The sequence below is a fragment of the Habropoda laboriosa genome, unplaced genomic scaffold (genome assembly GCF_001263275.1).
Source record: "Habropoda laboriosa isolate 0110345459 unplaced genomic scaffold, ASM126327v1 scaffold34, whole genome shotgun sequence".
NCBI lineage: Eukaryota > Metazoa > Arthropoda > Insecta > Hymenoptera > Apidae > Habropoda > Habropoda laboriosa.
The window spans coordinates 1,090,041-1,110,218 of record NW_017100142.1 but is presented as its reverse complement, the minus strand read 5'-3'; the positions used below and the strand labels follow the sequence as shown (position 1 = coordinate 1,110,218).

The 20,178-nt window shown below is 37.6% G+C and overlaps 1 protein-coding gene across 1 annotated transcript; it reads right to left on the bottom strand.

Annotated features, from left to right (window-relative positions):
• Positions 1–21: 21 nt before the first annotated feature.
• LOC108572903 (filamin-A) lies at positions 22–20,089 on the bottom strand. Its single transcript, XM_017935240.1, has 40 exons — positions 19,877–20,089; positions 17,810–18,187; positions 17,048–17,172; positions 16,782–16,912; positions 16,492–16,705; positions 16,296–16,413; positions 16,027–16,214; positions 15,773–15,928; positions 15,543–15,684; positions 15,270–15,475; positions 13,653–15,174; positions 13,449–13,584; positions 13,288–13,367; positions 13,030–13,197; positions 8,512–8,658; positions 8,192–8,419; positions 7,797–8,111; positions 7,508–7,726; positions 7,073–7,393; positions 5,550–5,771; positions 5,213–5,400; positions 4,933–5,137; positions 4,728–4,865; positions 4,475–4,648; positions 4,070–4,377; positions 3,769–3,997; positions 3,558–3,686; positions 3,265–3,480; positions 2,998–3,174; positions 2,668–2,907; positions 2,453–2,596; positions 2,208–2,366; positions 1,988–2,136; positions 1,709–1,895; positions 1,381–1,643; positions 1,138–1,309; positions 854–1,072; positions 581–777; positions 187–494; positions 22–85 (listed from the first exon to the last, which is right to left on the bottom strand). The coding sequence occupies exons 2-40, from the start codon at positions 18,177–18,179 to the stop codon at positions 22–24; spliced, it is 8,874 nt and encodes a 2,957-aa protein (XP_017790729.1). The 5' UTR covers positions 18,180–18,187; positions 19,877–20,089.
• Positions 20,090–20,178: the final 89 nt, after the last annotated feature.

Genomic DNA, 20,178 nt, shown 5'->3' with positions numbered 1-20,178 from the left:
ACAACTTTATATGCAATTTTCTTATAATATAGCTTGTGATCCACGCCACGATGCGATAGTATGATGTCCCGTTGAATAATTGTCGCTCTAAAGTCAATTAAAAGAATACATTTTTGATGTTTATATATCGTTCCCGATACCGTTCATATCATCCCCTTAACCTTTACGTTTATTTATTGTTTCGACTTTACCTGTGCTAACATTAATAATTCATCCTGTGTGTCGACAATTTTAACAGGAAATGGAGAACCAGGTACGAGAACGCCTGCCCAACGAACTTCGACTCTGTAATCGCCTGGTTCCGTTGGATCGTATCGGCAAAGTATTATACGATCCTTTTGAGTCTCCCTCTGCATTTCTACTCTAAACGCTCCTTTAGGTCCCCGAACTCTCACCGTAAGCTGACCGGCTCCGGCACCACGAGTATCGCAAATGAAACGTGATTGAAACGTTGCCAATACTCCATGCTCAATTCCTGGTCCGTAAACTCGAACCTATCGTGTGATAAACATTTTTCGATACTTGTTTCTCAGAAAAAGTTTCGCGATTGGGGGGGGGCATAATAGAAATTTTAAATTACCTTCGAAGCATCGGGAGCTCCGGAAACGCGTAACGTAAAAGGAGAGCCTGGAACGTGTTCTCCGGCATATTTGATCGTTAACGCATGTCGTCCAGCCTCTTGAGGTTTTACATTCAACGTAAACGTTGCATCACCATGATCGTATAATTCGCAATAAGCCACTTTATGGGGGCCGACGCAATGTGCTGTTAATTCACCTAGTATCGAAAAATATTTCCTTTTAATGTATACTAATAAATAACAAATATACGATATTAATGCGGAAACACGTACCAGGACCAGCGCGCCTTGTATCGATAAAACTTCTTATTTCTTGTCCAACTATACCATGCTTCAATCCATCGCCAGAGCAAATGACTCGCGATGCGTCGGCTGCACTCGTTACATTGATTTGTAAAGGACATCCTTTTAACTGTCTCCCATTCCAAGACACAGTCATTAAAAGGGGATCAGGTGTCAATGGTATGTAACTTGCCCGGTAAACGCTATCTCCTGTGCACAATGAGTTAATAACTTGTGTGAGAAAATTCCGGCTATTAAAAATATTTGTTATTTACCTAAATGCTGTAACACCACATTCAGTTCGTTAGTTGGTGAAAACAGTTGAACTTTTGGCGTTCCTGTACCAGCTTGAGAACCGTCTATCGTGAAACTAACTTCTTCTCCGCATTTCGCTGTTGTTAATCCTCTTCCTCTCAGCAAGACACGGCTTGTGTCTTGTATGGGCGGCTAAAAATCAAAAATAGAACTGATTTTCTTCAATCTTTGGAATGTAAACTCCATCTCGTACACTCGAATACCTCTAAATCCTGTACAATTGCTAGCTTCGGAGCTCCCGGGAATGGTATTCCGTTGAAAAATATTTCAAAACGATGCTCCCCACCGTTTAATTGTGGTGGACTGAGTTTCAGTCTATTATTTGAAGTCATTTCAAAGGATAATATATGATCTCCTATTTTCCCAGTTAGCTCACCAGGCCCAGCTTCCGCAGTATCAAAACTGATTTTATTCGATGGATGTAACTTCAACCGTCCGATATCGTCGCACACAGCTGGCCAGCCACCTTAGAAAAATAAAGAAAATATTTCTAAAAACTAATGTATGTATATTTTTTTAAGTATTATTTACCGATTACACGAAGATTTCGCGAATCTATAATTTTTGGATGCCAAGGAGATCCTGGTAGCTGTTGCCCAGCAGAAACAACTCTAATATCGAACACTCCAACTTCGTTTGGAACATAGGACACGTTCCAAGTGCCTGGATTAGCTCCGGCTTCTATAATCGCTTTCGAAACGCTATCAGGGCCATCCACCTGCCAAGCAATACAAACGTACCTTACAAAAACGCGATACGATCAATTTTAAAGATGCCGATTAAACAAAGTGTTAATTCTTTCGTAGGTACCTGAACTGCTGGAGGACTTCTTGTGCCAGTAACAATAAAATGCGCAGGTTTATCTACGTGGCCACTTAATAAACCTTCTCCTTTTGCACGAGCTTGTCCAGCTGCATCAACTGTACACATTAACGGGCTGCCGGGTATGGAACACCCTCCTAGATATAAAGTCGTGATAAAAAATAATTCCAGCAATGAAGCCTATACGTAATGTGTCTATTAATCTTACCGTACGTAATGTTAATCATATATGTACCAGGTACACTGGGAGAAAATTCAACCATTTCAGCACCGTCATTCAGCGGAGTTACTTGTAATGGAAGCTCTTGACCTAACGGACTTGTTGAAACTACGTCCAAATCCGCCATTCCAGCATCTGTTTTCATTACTATAACAATTCGTAATTATAATTGTAGTGAAAGTGTTATTTCATTTTAAAAAACAAAAAGGTAATACATATTTTGATACACGTACTTTTAAACGCGATATGATCATGTACAGATACTGTCATTGGACCCAGTTCCTGCAGTTTCACTTTGGACACGTCGAACGCTTGGCAAAAGAAAGGGGAACCCAAAACTGGTTTCGTACCTTGCAGTACATCGATCTTATAGGTTCCTGATCAAACACTTTAATCATTAAACACAATACTATTACTGATATTTTATTTCTGTGATATTATTACATACCAACAGTGCTTGTTGTAAATTCAGCAAGCAAATTTCCATCTCGATGTTGGTAACACCGCACTGGAACTGCATTACCTTGAGGTCCGCTAATTACAACATCAAATTCTTTTCCAGGACGCCCTAACGTTTCAATAGTAAATGAAGTCACTTTGCCAACACATGATTGGTACAACCCTAATCCTGTTGCAGTTACTTCTCTTCCTCCAGTAGGACCACGAACCGTTACATCCACTGGACTTCCTAGAATAAAATCATAGAACGAAATTACAATAAAATCAGGCAAAACAAGAGCATGGTAATAATTATGAAAATCAGCGATAAATATTATACCCGTTATGTGAACTTCGTTATATTTTATGTGGATCTTATGGGGAGCTGCTCGTGTAGGATGAAACATTATTTCATAGTGACCATTTTCTCCTTCTCTGACTACACTATCAACGTCAGCCCCGGCGGCGCGTACATTTACGTTCAATTTTCCAGGCCCGGCCTCTTTCGGTGCAACCACTACGAAAGAATTTTAAATAATTGTTTGCAATATTTTATATATACCTTCAGAAATGTGTATATAAAATTATATTTTACACGTCATACTACCTATAATGGTTCCCGGTCGATGACAAACTACATCTGATACTTCTTTAATTGTTACTTTCCCAGGATCGAAAGCCTGAAGTGTTTGAGAACTGATCACTTTGTGACCATCGCTGAATATTACGCTATAAGTGCCAACTTGCCGCGTTCGAATTTCCACTCGATATAAATTAGGCGATAACTTTGTCAACGTGCACGGGATGATTATACCATCAGGGCCTGCATTGCATATGCAGTTAAAAGATAACGTTGCAAAGCGTGAGAAAAAAATTTTTTTACATAAACCATAAGCTTACCCGTAACTTCTGCAGATACCGGACCTTCCAATCCTGGCATTTCTAAATCCATGTACGCTGTGTTACCAACACGAATCATAGATGGTCCATCCAGCATCGTACTAACTACTGGGCATTTAAATGGACTGCCTAATGTACAACCGCAATTGTGTTACTAACTTTTCGTAAGTATTAATTAATAAAAAAACAAAAAAAGTATAATACTACAGACCTGGTACATTGTCGTCGTTGAAACTAATATTCACGTAATGAGTACTAGTGGTTTGAGGAACAAATGTTACGTCGTATAATCCCCGAGCACAGGCAACTACTTCAGCTTTAACTGTATTATTCTCCGTGCTCACTACTAGTTCCAATGTACCTTCACCAGCTTCTGCAGCGTCAACTGTGAATGTCGTTGCTTGACCCAGTAGTGCTTCCGTAAGACCCGATACGTGAACCTGTATCAATATTCAGTAAGCTTAAGTTGAAGACCGTCAAAGAACAAGGTGTTTCTCAGCATCTTGAATTACCTTTGTAACGTCGTAAACATTGCAAGCAAATGGAGAACCTTTTACGTGTTCGTTGTCCACTAATACGCTAATATTATGCCTGCCCACTTCCAAAGGCACGAAGCTGGCATTATATTTTCCATCCACAGGTTCTATTGTAATAGGAAGAGATATATTGGACGGAGGTGTTGCGATTACATCGCAATTTATTGAAGGAGCTTGTGGATCCACGATGAAGGATATTAATTGCTTTACAGCTCCCATTTTTAAATTATGACCCGTAATTAGAGCTTGACCTGCGCCAACTACTTTACAGCTGAATGGTGAACCTAAAAACGAAGCGTTAATTAAACTATCAGATAAAAGTTACAATTCAAAATTATGTATTTAAAACGCAACTGTTATATACATATCATTGCTACATACCTGGAACAGGTTCTCCGTTAAAACGAACACTAAGACTGTGTACAGCAGCTTCTTGTGGTTTGAAATTAACTCTAAACTTTGCATTTCCTTCGCTTTGTACATAATTCGGTACGTTTTTACCATTAACGGCAACAATTATTTCAAGATTACCAGCACCTGCTTGACTAGCATTGACTAAAATGAAAGCATATAAAAAAATAAAATAAAATATAATAAATAAATGTTGAAAGTAAAATTGAACAATTTGACTTACTGCTAAAGAAGACTGGTTTACCAACAACACCGCTATTTATATCTGTTACTTTTACTTTATCGGCATTGTAAGCTTTTACCAAGAACGGACTGCCCTCCACATGCGATCCACTTATTCTTACTTCGACACTATGATCACCTATGATTTTTTTATATTTAAAAAAAATATTCCTATAATTATTATCGGCTTTTATTTATTCACATACCAACATCTTTAGGTGTGAATCCTGCAGCGTAACAGCCATGTCCACTTAGTTTAACATTAACGAGTAAACTTTCTCTAGTTGGTGAGAGAACTTCTACAGTAGGAGTTCCCAAGGAAGCATCTGCTTCTATTGTAAATGTTGTCAGCCGATTCACAGATACTTTTTCGAGCCCTTCAGTCACTATTACTTTGGCTGTGTCGCTTACCTAATAAGAAATTAACTACCGTTAAAAACTGCTTTTCTAAAAGCATATATTATAGTGGAAACGATAATATAATACCTGACAACTAAAGGGACTACCAGGTACATCTTCTCCATTAAACCTTAAATCCACGGTATGTACAATTGGCTCACGAGGTGTGAAAGATATCGCGTACGTGTGCGGACCTTGAGCTTGAGCAGATGTAGGTACACGACCACCGTTTACCGTCACTTCTAAGTTTCCTGGGCCTGCCTGACTGGTTTCAACTAAGAAGGAAAAGTGAAAAATCCAATAAACATATGTGTGTGTGTGTGTGTGTGTGTGTGTGTGTGTGTGTGCGCGCGCGCGCGCGTGTGTGTGTGTATTTGTGTGTGCGTGTAATTAACTTGTTAGCTTGAATTGTTAAGAATAATACCTAAGAAAGTTACAGGTATTCCAATAACACCATGTTTCGCATCCTTTACTTTGATAGCAGTCACGTCATACACTTTGCAGCTAAATGGGCTACCAATCACGGGAACATTCCGATGGCTTACCGAAATTCTATGCTCTCCGACAACTCTTGGTGTAAATGCTACGCTGCACGTTGTGTCTTTGTTGTCAGTGACTTGAGCGGGTACGGCCTGTCCGTTGGGTCCTATCAAGTCCGCCGGTTAGTTGTTTAATACAATTTAGTCAGCCAACTACTAGAGTGGATCACAAGGACACCAAAAGTGAACAGTAGGGGGTGTATGCGCGCTCAACAAGTTCTCTTTCATTGTTAAGGTTTTTAATTATAATAAGCAATGTCTAATTGTAGAAAGCGATAAATATGAATTGACCACTAGTGATGCATAAATGTGAATTCACTAATGTATTAGTATGCTTATATCATCTAGTAATTAATGTCAGATTAATGGTTAGCTAATATCTATTACTGTATGTTGTTATAAAGTTATATGAAGGAAACAACTGAAGCAAAATGTACGAAGACTGAAGAAACAGAAACCATTAGAGATCGATTTTTGCATTATTCATTCGTCATAATTAATAGTTAAATATGTACTATTTAAGTAAATGATAATATTGGCACATTTGTAGAAGCGATCTATAAAGTCTTAAATACAAAATCTATGTATGTGCTAATGCTTACAAATTACGATAAAATTAATAACGTTTATATAGCACCACGATATTCATGGCTATCACGCGTATAGTATGTCTTACTTTGATTTAGCACTTGAAACTAAAATTGCGATGTGTTAGTCACCGCTTCGACAATCGTAAATGAAAATAGAACCGACGCCCTTATAATACTCTAAGGTGGTAACCAGTGAAAAAAGAACATGAGAGCAACATGAGATATACTATCTCTATGTGACAATTTTAGGAGATGTCAAGTTAGAAACCCACCACCAGTTATTTCATATACTCCATTATTAAGATAAGAATGAGATTAGTTTTGTTTGAGAAGTCTAGTAATGTCGTAGTCTGAAAGGTGGCCGACCTGCAACAAAGAGAGAATGGCTCTCAAGCTAGAGATTAACAAGACAGACAAACACAGAGGTAGAACTTCGTGCAAGTTTCCACCGTAATTAACACACAAAATTTATTGAACGATTACTGACAAATCTAACGAAACATCAGAAATTTATTATGAAAGTTATAAATACAACATAGAAGGTGCTTATACGTATATATAATGCATATATACACATATATATTTCCGGTCGTCGGCAAAACCGTAGTGCATAAGTTGCAAAAACTTTGTAACATTCAATTGAAGTGAAGTATAAAAGAACATCGAACACAGAATATGATGTCGCTATGAAGAATGTGACTTCCGTGCGATAATAGAGACACGCCTTTGAATTGAAAGATACACATGCTGCATACAAGTATTAACATAAAATTAAAGTAAAAATTGTGAAAGATATCAATTACAAAAAACATATGTACCTTCAACATTAACTTCTAAATCCTCCAAGCTACCGGCAACATTACTGACGGTAAGATAACTTTGTCGTCCTAATCCAGCACTGCTTAATGCCTGCCCACTCACTGTTACATGACTATCACCACCTACCCGAGTTAAAATCGGGCAACCTGGTACTGTACGTTTGTTGAAGGCTATATTAATTATGTGTTCACACGCCTCAAATGGTACGAAACTAACTGAAAATCGTGCATTTCCCTGCGGCGTGACTTGAGTAGGTATGTTCTGACTACGAGCTGATATCGTAATTTCTAAGTTTCCTTCACCAGCTTGACTTGCATCGACTATCAAAGATAATACAAATACATAACAAGATAATACAAATTTTAGAATGATTTTTAGAGAAAAATTAGAAATTGGACATGAAGTATGGTATGTAAATCTTTTCCTATACATACCGGTGAAGTGTGTTGGTTGGCCAACACTACCCCTAGCTACAGGACCTATTAATACTTTATCTGCATTGAATGCCTTAGCTAAGAATGGTGTGCCATTTACAGGGTGACCATTATATTCAACACTAATTGAATGGACACCGACATCTCTTGGAATAAATTCTGCAGTAAAACCACTCTTTATATCTCCAGTTACTTTTACAGGTAATTCACTATTTGGTCCTAAAAAATACACTTTTCTGGCGAGTTTCGTATTATTAAAGAAATTATAATGTATGATGTTTTTACTGACCTCTTACAGAAACTGCAAGTTCTGCACTACCACTACCATCAACTCCCATATGAAAACTAGCAGGTTGATCTACTGGAATTAATTCCAGATGACTTAAACTTAATGTTACTCTACTGGTATCAGATACATTACAAATAAAGGGACAGCCTTTCACTGCTTCTCCATTGAATTTTATATCAATGTAATGTGGTTTTGCAATTTCAGGTGTAAAAGAGACAAGACAGCGTCCTCCTCCTACTACTTGAACATGATTGGGTACTTCCCCTTCATTTATAGAAATTTCAAGTTGTCCTTCACCAGCAGCACTAGCATCAACTGCAAAAGTAATATATGTACATAAATTTGTATTCCTTATTTTCATACTTTTTCTTTTCTAATTTATTATTTTTCAGTACCTCTAAATTGGCAGGCATGTCCTACTACAGCACTGGGTACGTCAGTAACTTGTATCAAACTGCTGTTGTACACCTTAGCAACTAGAGGTCCTGCCGGTAGCTTCTGTCCCGCGATGGTTACTTCTACAAGATGACTGCCTACTTCTACTGGAGTAAATTCAACACGAAATTCTCCAGGTCTACCTGGCTCTTCATCAATTCTTGCAGGTGTGTTTCTCTTAGAAGGTGCTAGAAACAAGTATTACATTTTTGTAACAAAGCATTAATGTCTACACACATAATTTCACTTATAACACGTGTAATAAACTGTAGATACATACTTATAATTTGTACATCAATTTCATTACTATTAAAGCCAAGAGCAGACAGTTCAAAAAGGGCTGGACTACCGGCAGGGACCAACCTTATGGAATCCCCAATCACTGACATTTTTGGGGCTGGCATAATGCCCACACGCCAAGGTGATCCTGTTAATTTATAATTTTATCACATATTAATTATAGGTATAAAATAGTACAAGGATTACTTAATTAATGAACATAAAATTTAAGGTATAAGTTAAACCATTGCTTATACTTAATATGTGCTGTTTATCAATTTTAATATGATCAATTGATGGTAATCAATTTTAAATAAGAGAGAAATCTATTTGTAATTATAGCACTTTGAATAAAATTTTAACATTCCGGAAGTGTAATGTGACTTCAGTCGGATGCTTTTTAACTTTCGTAACTAATATAAGGGCAGGCGCAAAACACAGAAGAAAATAACTTTCGTCACCACCGCGGGAAAGTTTACAGAATGAGGTTTGTCGAATTGAATGAAAGGAAAATTGACATTCGTTGTATTTGAAGGAAGACACAAAAAAATGAATTACCTTCACCACCTTCTATTTCAAAGTAACAAACCTGAAAAACGCTGAAAACCTTAAAAGGAAAAATGTAGAATTTAATTACGTTATAGATAAACTAAACTTGCAAGAAAAGGAGTGAAACACACGAATCGAATCTATCGATCAATAATAAAGATCCATTATGGAATACACTTCGATCACGGCCATAAGTACGAAGAACAGATATCAAGTGTTTTCACAGTCGCACGCGCACTAATTCAATTATGGTTATTCGATGTTCTTCATCGAATACTAATCGCGAACGACCCTCTTGGCAATCCATTTCGATACGATTTAAAAAGTACAAAAACAGAGAGGGTGAAGAATCGAACGATCGAGAAGACCGAAGGATTTTATAGCTTCGGTTTCCTGATAAAGAAACGTCAGCAGATCACGATTCACGACAGACTGAAACGAGTCGAGCGACGGGACGAGTGTAGTTGCCACTACTGGGTTGCTGCTCAGGCCCAAAACCAGGGCCGTGTTTTTCTTGGAATACGATCCACAATTTAATATCAGAATTTTCTGTTTTATCTTTACTTGAGATTCATTTTCATTCACCCTTTTTCACTATTTAACGATATTTCATTGAAAAACTGTGTTTCTCGTCTTTATTCGAAGGCATGTTATTACTATTTCAATTATGGCAATTCAATTGGGACAACCAATATTGAAGTGAAGAATCGGTATCATGTGTGCAATATATTTGTAAACTAACTTTGCCGTTGTTGTACAACGTTGCAGTTTATATCAACGTTTATTATAAATATGCATAGCGAGAAGACGCGTTAAATTAGAACTCGGAGAAAAAAGAATTATAATTTGAGCCAACTAGTTTATTTCAGGTACGGATTGCAATAATTTTCATATTTAAATTTAATTTTCAAATTGATTTTACGATATAAATTGGAACGGGGCTTCAAAGGAACACGATACGTTTATGTTCTCCCATCCGTTTCTTGCTCGTTCGACCGGCTACAGTCTACACGTTCACAGGATACCTGATCTGCGTATTTCGATACTTTAAGGTCGACCGCAAATAGAAACCTCACTGTTTGCATTCAATACGAAATTACTTGAAAATAATCAAGGAAAAGGTGTGATTCTGTACATTAGAAAATAGCTGATGATTATTAATACTCGACAGAAAATAAAAAAAGTGCAATATTTCATCGATCCCGTTTGTATTTAACGATTGCATTTTTATGCAGTTCGATCTACTACGCTAAACGAATGTCAAAGCGGAACAGTTGGATGTGTACAAGGAATGTGGCTTTCATGCATTAGAATTCCACAACGTTCAACTTCGGTTTTTCCATGGAACAGGGTCGGAGAAAACTATAGTTTCTTGTGCATTGGTAACTTTATATTTTCATTCCTTTTTCTCGATCGTGTAATGTTACTACCAGTTTGACATAATTAATTGTAAGCAGTAAAAAAGACAACAATGTGCTTCTGGATTCATTGAAAATATTTGATTCTCTGAACACGTCTTAGTCTACGCCATTGATATCATTAAGTCACTGCTTTTTTTTCATTCCGAATTGCTTTGCGCTACATTCTTAACAACGAGAGTTACATCGAAGAGACTATGGTTCATGAATCGCTGCATTCCTCAACATAACGGGTCATATAGGAGGAACCTTGTTCCGAAATTTTCAAAAATTTCTCTCGCATTATCAAATGTATCCAACGTATGATTCATATGAATTATAAAATTAACGAAACAGATTTCAAGAAAGCAAATACGTATTAGTTTTAAAATGGGTGCATCGTAACGCATGCAAGAACAAATTGGGATCAATCGAATCCAATACGTATATGTATTTATGCATACTATCGAAAGGAGGAATAATGTTACATAAAAATGCAGTATAGCAGCTTTTGCTACGTAAATGCATCAATTTTCCTGTTGTGGTATAAATTATTAATATCTAATCGAGATTTTCATGGTTAATATGTATTCTCATCGACCGTTACGGTAATTTGCGCATCATCTGCGCGTAAACATTGTAATTATATGTACTACAAATGGGTATATGCTTTTTCACATTTGAACGAGAAGATGAAACTAGTGAAACAGAGAAATTGGCATTATCCTGTCTAATGCTGTCAAGTGTATAGAAACGCATTCCACATGTCGCCAAGCCGTGAGTTATTCTGCGTGGTGTCTTCAAATCGAAACAACCGCAAACATTTCTTCCTTGATAAATAATAACGGTGCAGGGCTTGTTCGACTTTTCATTTGGTCATAGAAAAACGGGATTATAGTTGTACGAATTACAACAATTTTGTTACTTAAACACGTTAACAAATTAAAGGACACCCACACGTTACTATCGAACCTATTTTGTCTGATGAAACGATAATTCTTATTTACATCGTTTCGTACAATTAATATTACGTACGAGAAACAAGACACGATATTACGTGAAAATCTGCAAATGTAATTATAAGATGGCATGTGCAGTTACATGGATTACGTTTATGCGTACCTACATTACATACTTATGTAGGCAGGGATCGACTATCTCCGTTCCTAACCAAATACGTCTACAAGCACACAAAGACTTTAGTGACCACACCTACGGTCTCTATGATATTCCTTTTCAGATAATAATCTATGAATATTATGCAAACTTAGCCTAATAAACACCGTTTAGAAAGTATTCAGGATATACGTACGATAGAGTTTATTTGAGTATAATTTACTTAAGAATAATTTAGGCAACGTAAGACTTTATTTCCTAAAGCTTGATACACGTTATAGGAATCTTATTACTTACGAAAACAAAAAAAATATATACATATTATTTTCTCGAATTTTTTTAAAGTTAATTGTGTTTTGTTTGAGAAAACCGTAATTAATTATTGGGGTGTTAATGTTCGAGACAAGAGCGGAACAGTGTTCCGGCAAACTTCTTTGCGGTATTGTAGGACACGTGCAACGTGCAATCATGATTGCAGAATGCACTTCTCTACATAGCATCTAAATAATATTCTTCATACATGCGCAATGGCGTAGCACGAATACCTTCAAGTTTTACTTTCATAATACAATATACATATAACACAATATATGATGAATAATGTTATAAATGATCGTGTCAACAAATCTCCATTAAATTACAATTAAAAGTATGTCACTTGAACGAAGCCTCATTTCCCATTCCTATTTTTCGTTTTACTATTTGTATATCTTATGTCAATTGATATTGTAAGAGATCTATAAGTAACATTATGAGAGAGAAAATTTTCAAATAACCAAATTACACGACATAAATACACGAGGAAACTATTTAAAGAAGCATACTATCCATTGTGGTTCGTTAGGTAAATGAAAGGAAAAAATTCAAGAAGGAAAGGAAACGATGACGTCGTATATGTGTCAGTAGAACATCACGTGGATGCGTGAAATCGCAAGTCAATGACCTGATCAATGACCTGTTGACTCGAACATACATGCATGTAGTTGTACTTGAAGAAATGAGACAATGTAAGAAATAAGGAAGGTATAATAATAATAATAATACTTCTAAACGAAAATTTGAATAAATACGAATCAGATCATCGATAAATATTACATACTGTACAACGTGACTATTCGTTTTCAACTGTAACGTTTGTTTTAGTCCATAAATAAAATTTTCAAAAGCATACACCACTACCTGATCATTACGTTTATAAAATTATATGAAATGATGAAGCATTTTAATTTAAAAAATTGATTCACTAAGATAGATTGGAAGGAAAATCGTTGAATAAATGCAAATGGTATTGCTATTTCGTAAAGAGCTATTTTGATTGAATTTTTTCACTGGATAAATGTTCAAAATTTTCTTTTTCTTTTTATCATCATGGTGTACTGTTCAAGAAATTATGGATTTCCTGAATCTTTATATATGTACAAAATTTTCATTATATTAATAAAAAAAGAAAGACTTACCAGGAACTACTTCACCATTGAATGTCATTTCTACGAGGTGTACAACAGCTTCATGAGGTACAAACGATGCCAGAAATCGTTGACTACCTAACGCTTTGACAAAACTAGTTACGTGACCACCATTCACGAGGATCTCTAGATTACCAGATCCGGCTTTGGATCCGTCAACTATAAATATGAAAAACATAACGTATAACGATATAAATTTGTTGGAATGTTTCTGATTTTATATTAATGTGTATGTTTTCCAATACGTACTTTCAAATTCTACTGGTTGATTGGCAACGCCATTCGGAATGTTCCCAATTTGAATAGCACGAGCGTTGTATGCTTGCGTTCTGAAATAATGAACGATTTAATTTCAATTATGAAATAACTATATCTTTATATATCTATGAACGATCTCATTGTCTACGAACCTGAAAGGAGAGCCTTGGATATGTTGACCATTTACTAGAATTTGAATGGTATGTTCCCCAACTTCTTCGGCAATAATCGTGTATGTTAAACCTCGAAGAGTTGATTTTTGTACCGGAATTACTTTACCATTTGGGCCTAGAATTTCGTAAAGTGAATTAAACAGTATTATAGATACCGTAATTCGATATAATAAGAAAACTTACCAGAGACGGTGACGATAACTTTATTTGGATCTATACTTTGATCTATAGTAAAGGTAGCTTGTTTATGAATCGGTAGCATTTCAAGTGCACTTCCAGTTACAAACCCGTAATTCTTGGCTTGTGCGGACGAACTGGAAAGCCCATTATTCAAATATCGATTGTGAACTCCATCAGTGACGTCTGTGCTTTTGTAATAATTATTATTTTTATTTTTGAGAATCCCATGTGTTTGCGTGCGAGCATTATGATTTTCACTGTTATATTTTTGAGATGTATTGTTGTACTCGGAAGCGAAAAGTTTTTGAGTTGACGTAAAATCAGATGAATTATTGTGAGTGTGCGACATATTCTTCGAACTGTAACTCTGAGTATTCTTATAATTGTTGTTGAAGTAAGTAGAGTTACTTTTGTTTTCAACGGTAACAGAATTATTGGTCAGATTGGCAAGGGATTCTAAACTACCGTACGATAGTAAAGATTTTGTTTTTTCTATGGCGTCCCATGAATCTCGTCTAGAGGTTCCGCCAACCATAGACGATACTCTAACGTTACTGCTCGTATCAACCGTTGCATTATCAACCGTGCAATCTTTTCTGTTATAACTGATGTCTCTGTCGTTATTTCTCGGACTGAAGCTTCTATTAACAGGGCTTTGAGTTGCGCTACGATATGCCATTGGACTTCTATTCGGTGACTGAGATCTCTTAAGAGATCCTGAACTGTAAATTTCACGGGACTCCTTAATAACCGGAGAAAATCTCGAGGTATGTGTAGTCGGACTTGGATTCGGAGAATGAGATCTATTTATCGTGTTGGACGTATAAACATCTTTCGATTCCTTCAGAAAGCTAGGGCTTTGTACAGTCGGAGATGATCTCGATTGATTGTACGTAGTACTAGAATAAATCTCTTTCGTATCTTTGACCATGGATGGGCTGTGAAGATTTCGTGAAACAGGACTGTGGCTATGATTCGGAGATCGCGTATGGTTAAAGGATGCCGTCGAAGCATGGTACGTTGAACTAGAGTTTTCCACCGTGTAATTGTTCGATGTTTTATAAGCAGAGGTAGCCTGTTGTACAGGAGAATACTCGCGTACGTGTTGCGTCGGGCTCGACATTTTATACGTAGGTGAAGAATATGTTTTTTGTACAGGACTCGATCGATCAGTTCCAACCGAAACGTTTAAGCCGTTCATTCGTCTTTCCAACGAAGACAACTTTGATCTTTCGAGGCTAGATTCCTTCGATCTTCTGGATCCTTTTTGAGTTCCGACTCGAATAGAAAACGGAGAACCTCGAACGTCAGAACCGTTAAAGTATATGTAAACTCTGTACTTTCCGGAATCTGCCGGAACGAATGAGACTCGATATTGCATATGTCCAAAATCTTCGATTCTGAAAGGAACGGACTGCTTGTCGTGGACTAAATCTATTATTACATCGCCAAGACCTCCGGTTCCTGTTGCATCAACGGTAAAGGAAAAAGGCTGTCCGGGCATAGCACCCTCCGTATCCAACAGCTATAAATATAAATTGAATATTAGAAGTAATATTCATCGAAACAAATAGGAAAAACATGTATGTCTAACTAAAACGATCGATATATGTATAATACCTTTATTCCATTAGGGTCAAATACGAAGCACGTAAATGGTCCACCTTGTATGTGATTTCCTTTATGAGTTATCGCGATACTCCATTCACCTGTCTCGTCAGGTTGAAATGTCGCAGTGTGTACTCCATCATTCTCTTTGACAGGACACGACAGAGATCTCCCAGTAGGGGACCATGCAGTCACATCAATGCCATCATGACTAGTTCCTAAAGAGTGTTTATTTTATACGCGTAATTAACTTAATTACGTTTATGTTTCAAGCATAATGCTTACCGTAACTGTTGACTAGAACTTCAACGATAGATCCTATAGCGCACGGATCCATACCAGGTGATTTAATTTTGGTCAGGGTTGGTAAAACTCTGAAATAATAGGGACATCCATCTACTAATTCTCCGTCGTTATATACCATTAACTGAAATGCAAACAATAACGAGCTTTATGCATTTATTTACTGTTTAATAAACACAAGGAGCAACGCGTCTAGAATTATCGAATCGAACCTTGTGCATTCCGACTTCTGTAGGTAGAAATGTTCCTTTCCCATGTACACCATTCCACGTAAGTCTACATTCTATTCGACCGCTTGGACTTATCACTTCACCACGTACTTCCCTTGTATTTACTTCTTTGGTAAGAATCTCTAATTTAAAATGCGCCTACAAATAATGAACGACGGTGAACAATTAACAATCTTTAAATTCTTTAAAACAATGGACAAAGAAACGAGCAGTTTGGTAAGAATTAAACAACGAACCGGTTGTTGCACTCTGGCGGAAGTGCTATCAATGTGGACAACGATTTGCTTGCTCGCTTGAGGGCGAGGCTTTACCCATTGAAAATACGCCGCATACGCCATAACGCCTAAGTGTTCTACGTTTTGATCTGCCATGTCTTTTGCCTTAAGAATAGGCTCTACACCTAGTTTCTTGCCTCCGTCGATACCTTTTCACATAAAAATATAAAGTGTAAGATAATTCGTAAATGTGAAAGTAATTGATTTTCCTAGAAAGCCAGGCTACGTACCCATTTGTATATTATATTCCCATGCAGAAGGATCGGTATCGATTTTATCGTAAGCCGGAGCAGGTCCACCCAAATTTCTGACAATGCTGCACAATGCTCTGCCGTCGTTCCAATCGGTCTTTGAGAATCAATTCGAACTTGTTAAAGAAACGAAAATCTGCGTTGCATGATCTTCGAATAACTAATACTAGGTTACCGTAAAGTTTTCTACTGGATGATGAGATAATTGCGAGTTAACCCATCGTAACGTTGAGTGAAAACCCGGCGAACCTTCCTTCATGAAGTACGATAAGTAGGTCATTCCTGATAGTTCGTCCAAATATGGAGATGCAAGGTACTCTGGTTCCAGTACCATAGGTATATCGAATTCGCGTTTTGAAATCTCCATAGCTTTTCGGCAATTGTATACGCTGTAAATAATAAAAGTTGTATACGGCAGAAAAATGGTTTTGAAGAAATTCATATTTTTTTTTGGACAATACAGACCTATCGTTATGATCAAGTCGACGCCACTGAGGGAATAGACCTGGTTGGCAATAATCAAGCAACGCGCTCAGATATACACCAGAGTTCCAGTCTGTGGTGAAGTTATTGACTCTGCATTCCGGTAAGACTGCCTGCGCAAATAAATCGATAAAATAGTAAGGTTTTAATGTTATATGTATACGTTTAAGAAATTTTTTCCATATGTTTGCACAGAGGTTGCAGCTGCGATCAGCGGCAAGGTTACTCGTGCAATTACGTATACTGACCTTGAGCCATGCGAGCATGAGTTTCCTTGGAGGGAACTTGGACTTGCCTATTTGGTACCTTACAATGAGCGACCATATCAGACCAAGGATCAGTTTCAAATTTCCATTGACGATATCTACGTTACCTATAAAGAACAAGTTTCACGTTAAATTTATTTAACTACGACACGTAGTCAACTTCCAGTCTACACTTACGTCTCGCATCGTAAAAATACGAATTTAAATAGTTAGAGAGATATTGAAATATTACAGTTAGTTAAAGATGCGCACTGACGCGATAGAAATGAAAATAGAAATCAGTTTCTGGATACACGTTGTTATAATTGTAATGGTTCTAGACTACGGTCCCGTAGGCGCCGATAGAACACAAGAAAGGCAACGACCTCGAAGTTTGATTTGCAAGTAATAACGTTCCAACTAGATATTTTTTTTATTTCGAAAGATAACTGTATCTATAATAGGTATACTTCTCATTAGGTATGGCTAATATTTCAAAGGATGCTTCCAACTTTTATACTATAAAATACTGTTTTATACTCTAGAAACAACGATCTACATTTAATTATTATCCTTATCGTCGCGTCGTATGACTCACGGTACGTGCAAGCAACACACACGCGACTCACATTTTACCACTGACCGACCGGCCACTGGAGGTCAATACAGTTTGAAGAAATTGCGAAGAAAGGCTTAATAACTTAATCTGTATTTCGTATAATATATGGCGAAGAGTGAAAAATCGAATATAACGAATCGACTGACCGATGTTGACGAGTTTCACACCGTCAGCCTCGATGGCTTGAAGAGCAGTAGAAACATTCTCGAGATGATGATGTTGATTAGCCGGTCTGGGATTCCATCGTGGTAAACGTCGTTTGGTGAGCACCTCGACGAGAGCGCAGAGTCGCGTGCCGTCCCGAAAATCTTCAACGAGATCAATCACAGGACCGTTTCCAGCATCCACCGCGTGTTTCAAGTGTTCGTTCACCCAATTCCTGAACGTGTTCGCCTGAATTTCCACCCAGAGGTCTTCGTGCCCTTTGATAGGCATTCCTTTCGCCGCTGTACCCTCTGCTGACCGGGCCACCAGGCCGACCAATTCTTCCGGTCGTAATTGTTCCGTTGATTCCATTTTCCCTCCTATTTTTCGAAACGTTATACATATAATCTCCGACCGACGATCGTGTCAAAATGCGATATGTAATGGAGATAATTGGGCCTGAACTGCGGGTTAAGTGATTCGATCAAGGATAAGAAGGGAAGGGATGTGTATGTACGTGGTGCTCGTAAAATGAAAAATTTTCTTAAAAACGATGCAACAGATTTCCCACTTCCCACGCATACACATCTAATTAATCACGCGACACTGTTGCTGCTCGGGAAGATTAGTTGGTTAAAAAATTTCTGACGGTGAAAGTGCCTGCACAGACACAGACACCGCTACGTTTCTAATCATCGATGCATCTTACAGCTTGCATCCTTTAAAGTGGAAATCCTGCGCTCCGCCACTTGATTCGAATTCATTATATCTTTTACAGTTACAGTGGAGAGAAAGGAAACCAGAAAGCGTAGAAATAATACTGTCGTTCATCCACTATTTTTCCTTCAAATTTTCCTTCCGCAAAATGGCTATTTTACAGAAAAGACGACAAAGAGGGAGAAGGAGCGTGAAATGCACGTAGCAGCATGCACAATAAATATACGATGAAATATGCAGCAATCGATAAAAAGATTCCAACGATGAACGCTGAATTGCGATGCATCGTTAGGTTGCTAACGTGATGCATACATTAATGTGACATCAACTGCACGTGCCAAAGGCACTGTTTCGTTACGCTACACTGTAGCGATGTTATGACATCACTGTTCTCTCAAAACCTTGTTCGACCGGTGAAGCTTGCGTAAGTGCGTAAAAATTTATACCGAAGCAGGCGCACTTCGACAGACGATGCTATCAATCACTACGCTCCTTTATATGTACATACATACAATTAGTTTGATTTCGTGTTACGTCCAAAGTACGTGTTCGGATACTTTGTAGAGACACGTGCATCGTAAATAGCGGGAATAAAACTGATGCTATGCTTGTCGAACAATATCTACATACGCACTTGTTACATTCGAAACAACTCGGTCCGTGATAGTTTCCACTTAGCACGATGCTTTTAATAAAGAAGAACTAAGTATTTGAAAATACAAAGTTACGACGACGTATTATGGGAAATCGTCTAATTGTAGGAATAGAAAAAGCGAAACACGTTCCTCTCTTTCGTTATGTTTCATAATGTGGGAAATTTCGATAGAAGACACAGATAGATATCGGTATTACACACTTGCACCTAAGATGTTAGCGTAGACGAAATTCAGATCTTTTCCTACCATTTTCACCATATTTACGAATCTTTTCCCTTCGACGCACATTTGAACAGAGATCGAAGGCTATCGAAATTCCGAGAACGATTTGAAACGAGTCACCCCAACTCGGTGTTTACCTAATCATAGGCTTTCATAGCCGATCGAATTCTCTCAAAGGCAATAAAGTTCGTTTTTTGGAATAAAAAGTTTTAGACGTTCGTCAGAGTAACCGTCGATTGGTCAATAGTCGATGAATTGACCAATCGGAATCTACGTTGAAAGAGCGCGATTTGGGGTAGGTTTATTCAAAGAATACGCAAAAGGAGTACATTCCAGAAAGTATAGAAAAATGTAGAGTCCTAAGAACGACTGGTTTAAGGTTGTGGAAAGAAATGTTTCAAACGCAAACTATTTGATACGTTCACTCGCGTAATCGAAGGTGTAAGAATGTTTGGCATGTGAACTGATATTTACGTCGTTATTCTGTAAAGCAACCTCCTGAGCACGGAGCCTCACGAAACCGTTCCTCCAACACTGTTCCTCGGTTTACGCGATTTTCCTTTCGAAGAACCGGCGCAGCGGCTCCACTCGTTTATCGAAAACCAGAACGCACTTTAATGTGGCGGTAAGCTACGCAAGAAACGCCATTTTTGGATGTCGAAGATTTCCGGATCGCACCGTTGTCGCAACGACGAGTGTTGTTCGACGTGCGTGAGCTCACTGAACTAACATGAAAATCCCCTTCTTCCTCACAGTTCGAGCACAATCGCTTTCCG

Coding starts and splice junctions, on each gene's coding strand:
- LOC108572903 (XM_017935240.1), bottom strand. CDS start 18,179: ATGGAATCAACGGAACAATTACGACCGGAAGAATTGGTCGGCCTGGTG. Junction 5,401..5,549: donor AATACCTGTAACTTTCTTAG/GTATTATTCTTA, acceptor TTTCCTTCTTAG/TTGAAACCAGTCAGGCAGGC. Junction 3,481..3,557: donor GGTATCTGCAGAAGTTACGG/GTAAGCTTATGG, acceptor TATGCAATGCAG/GCCCTGATGGTATAATCATC.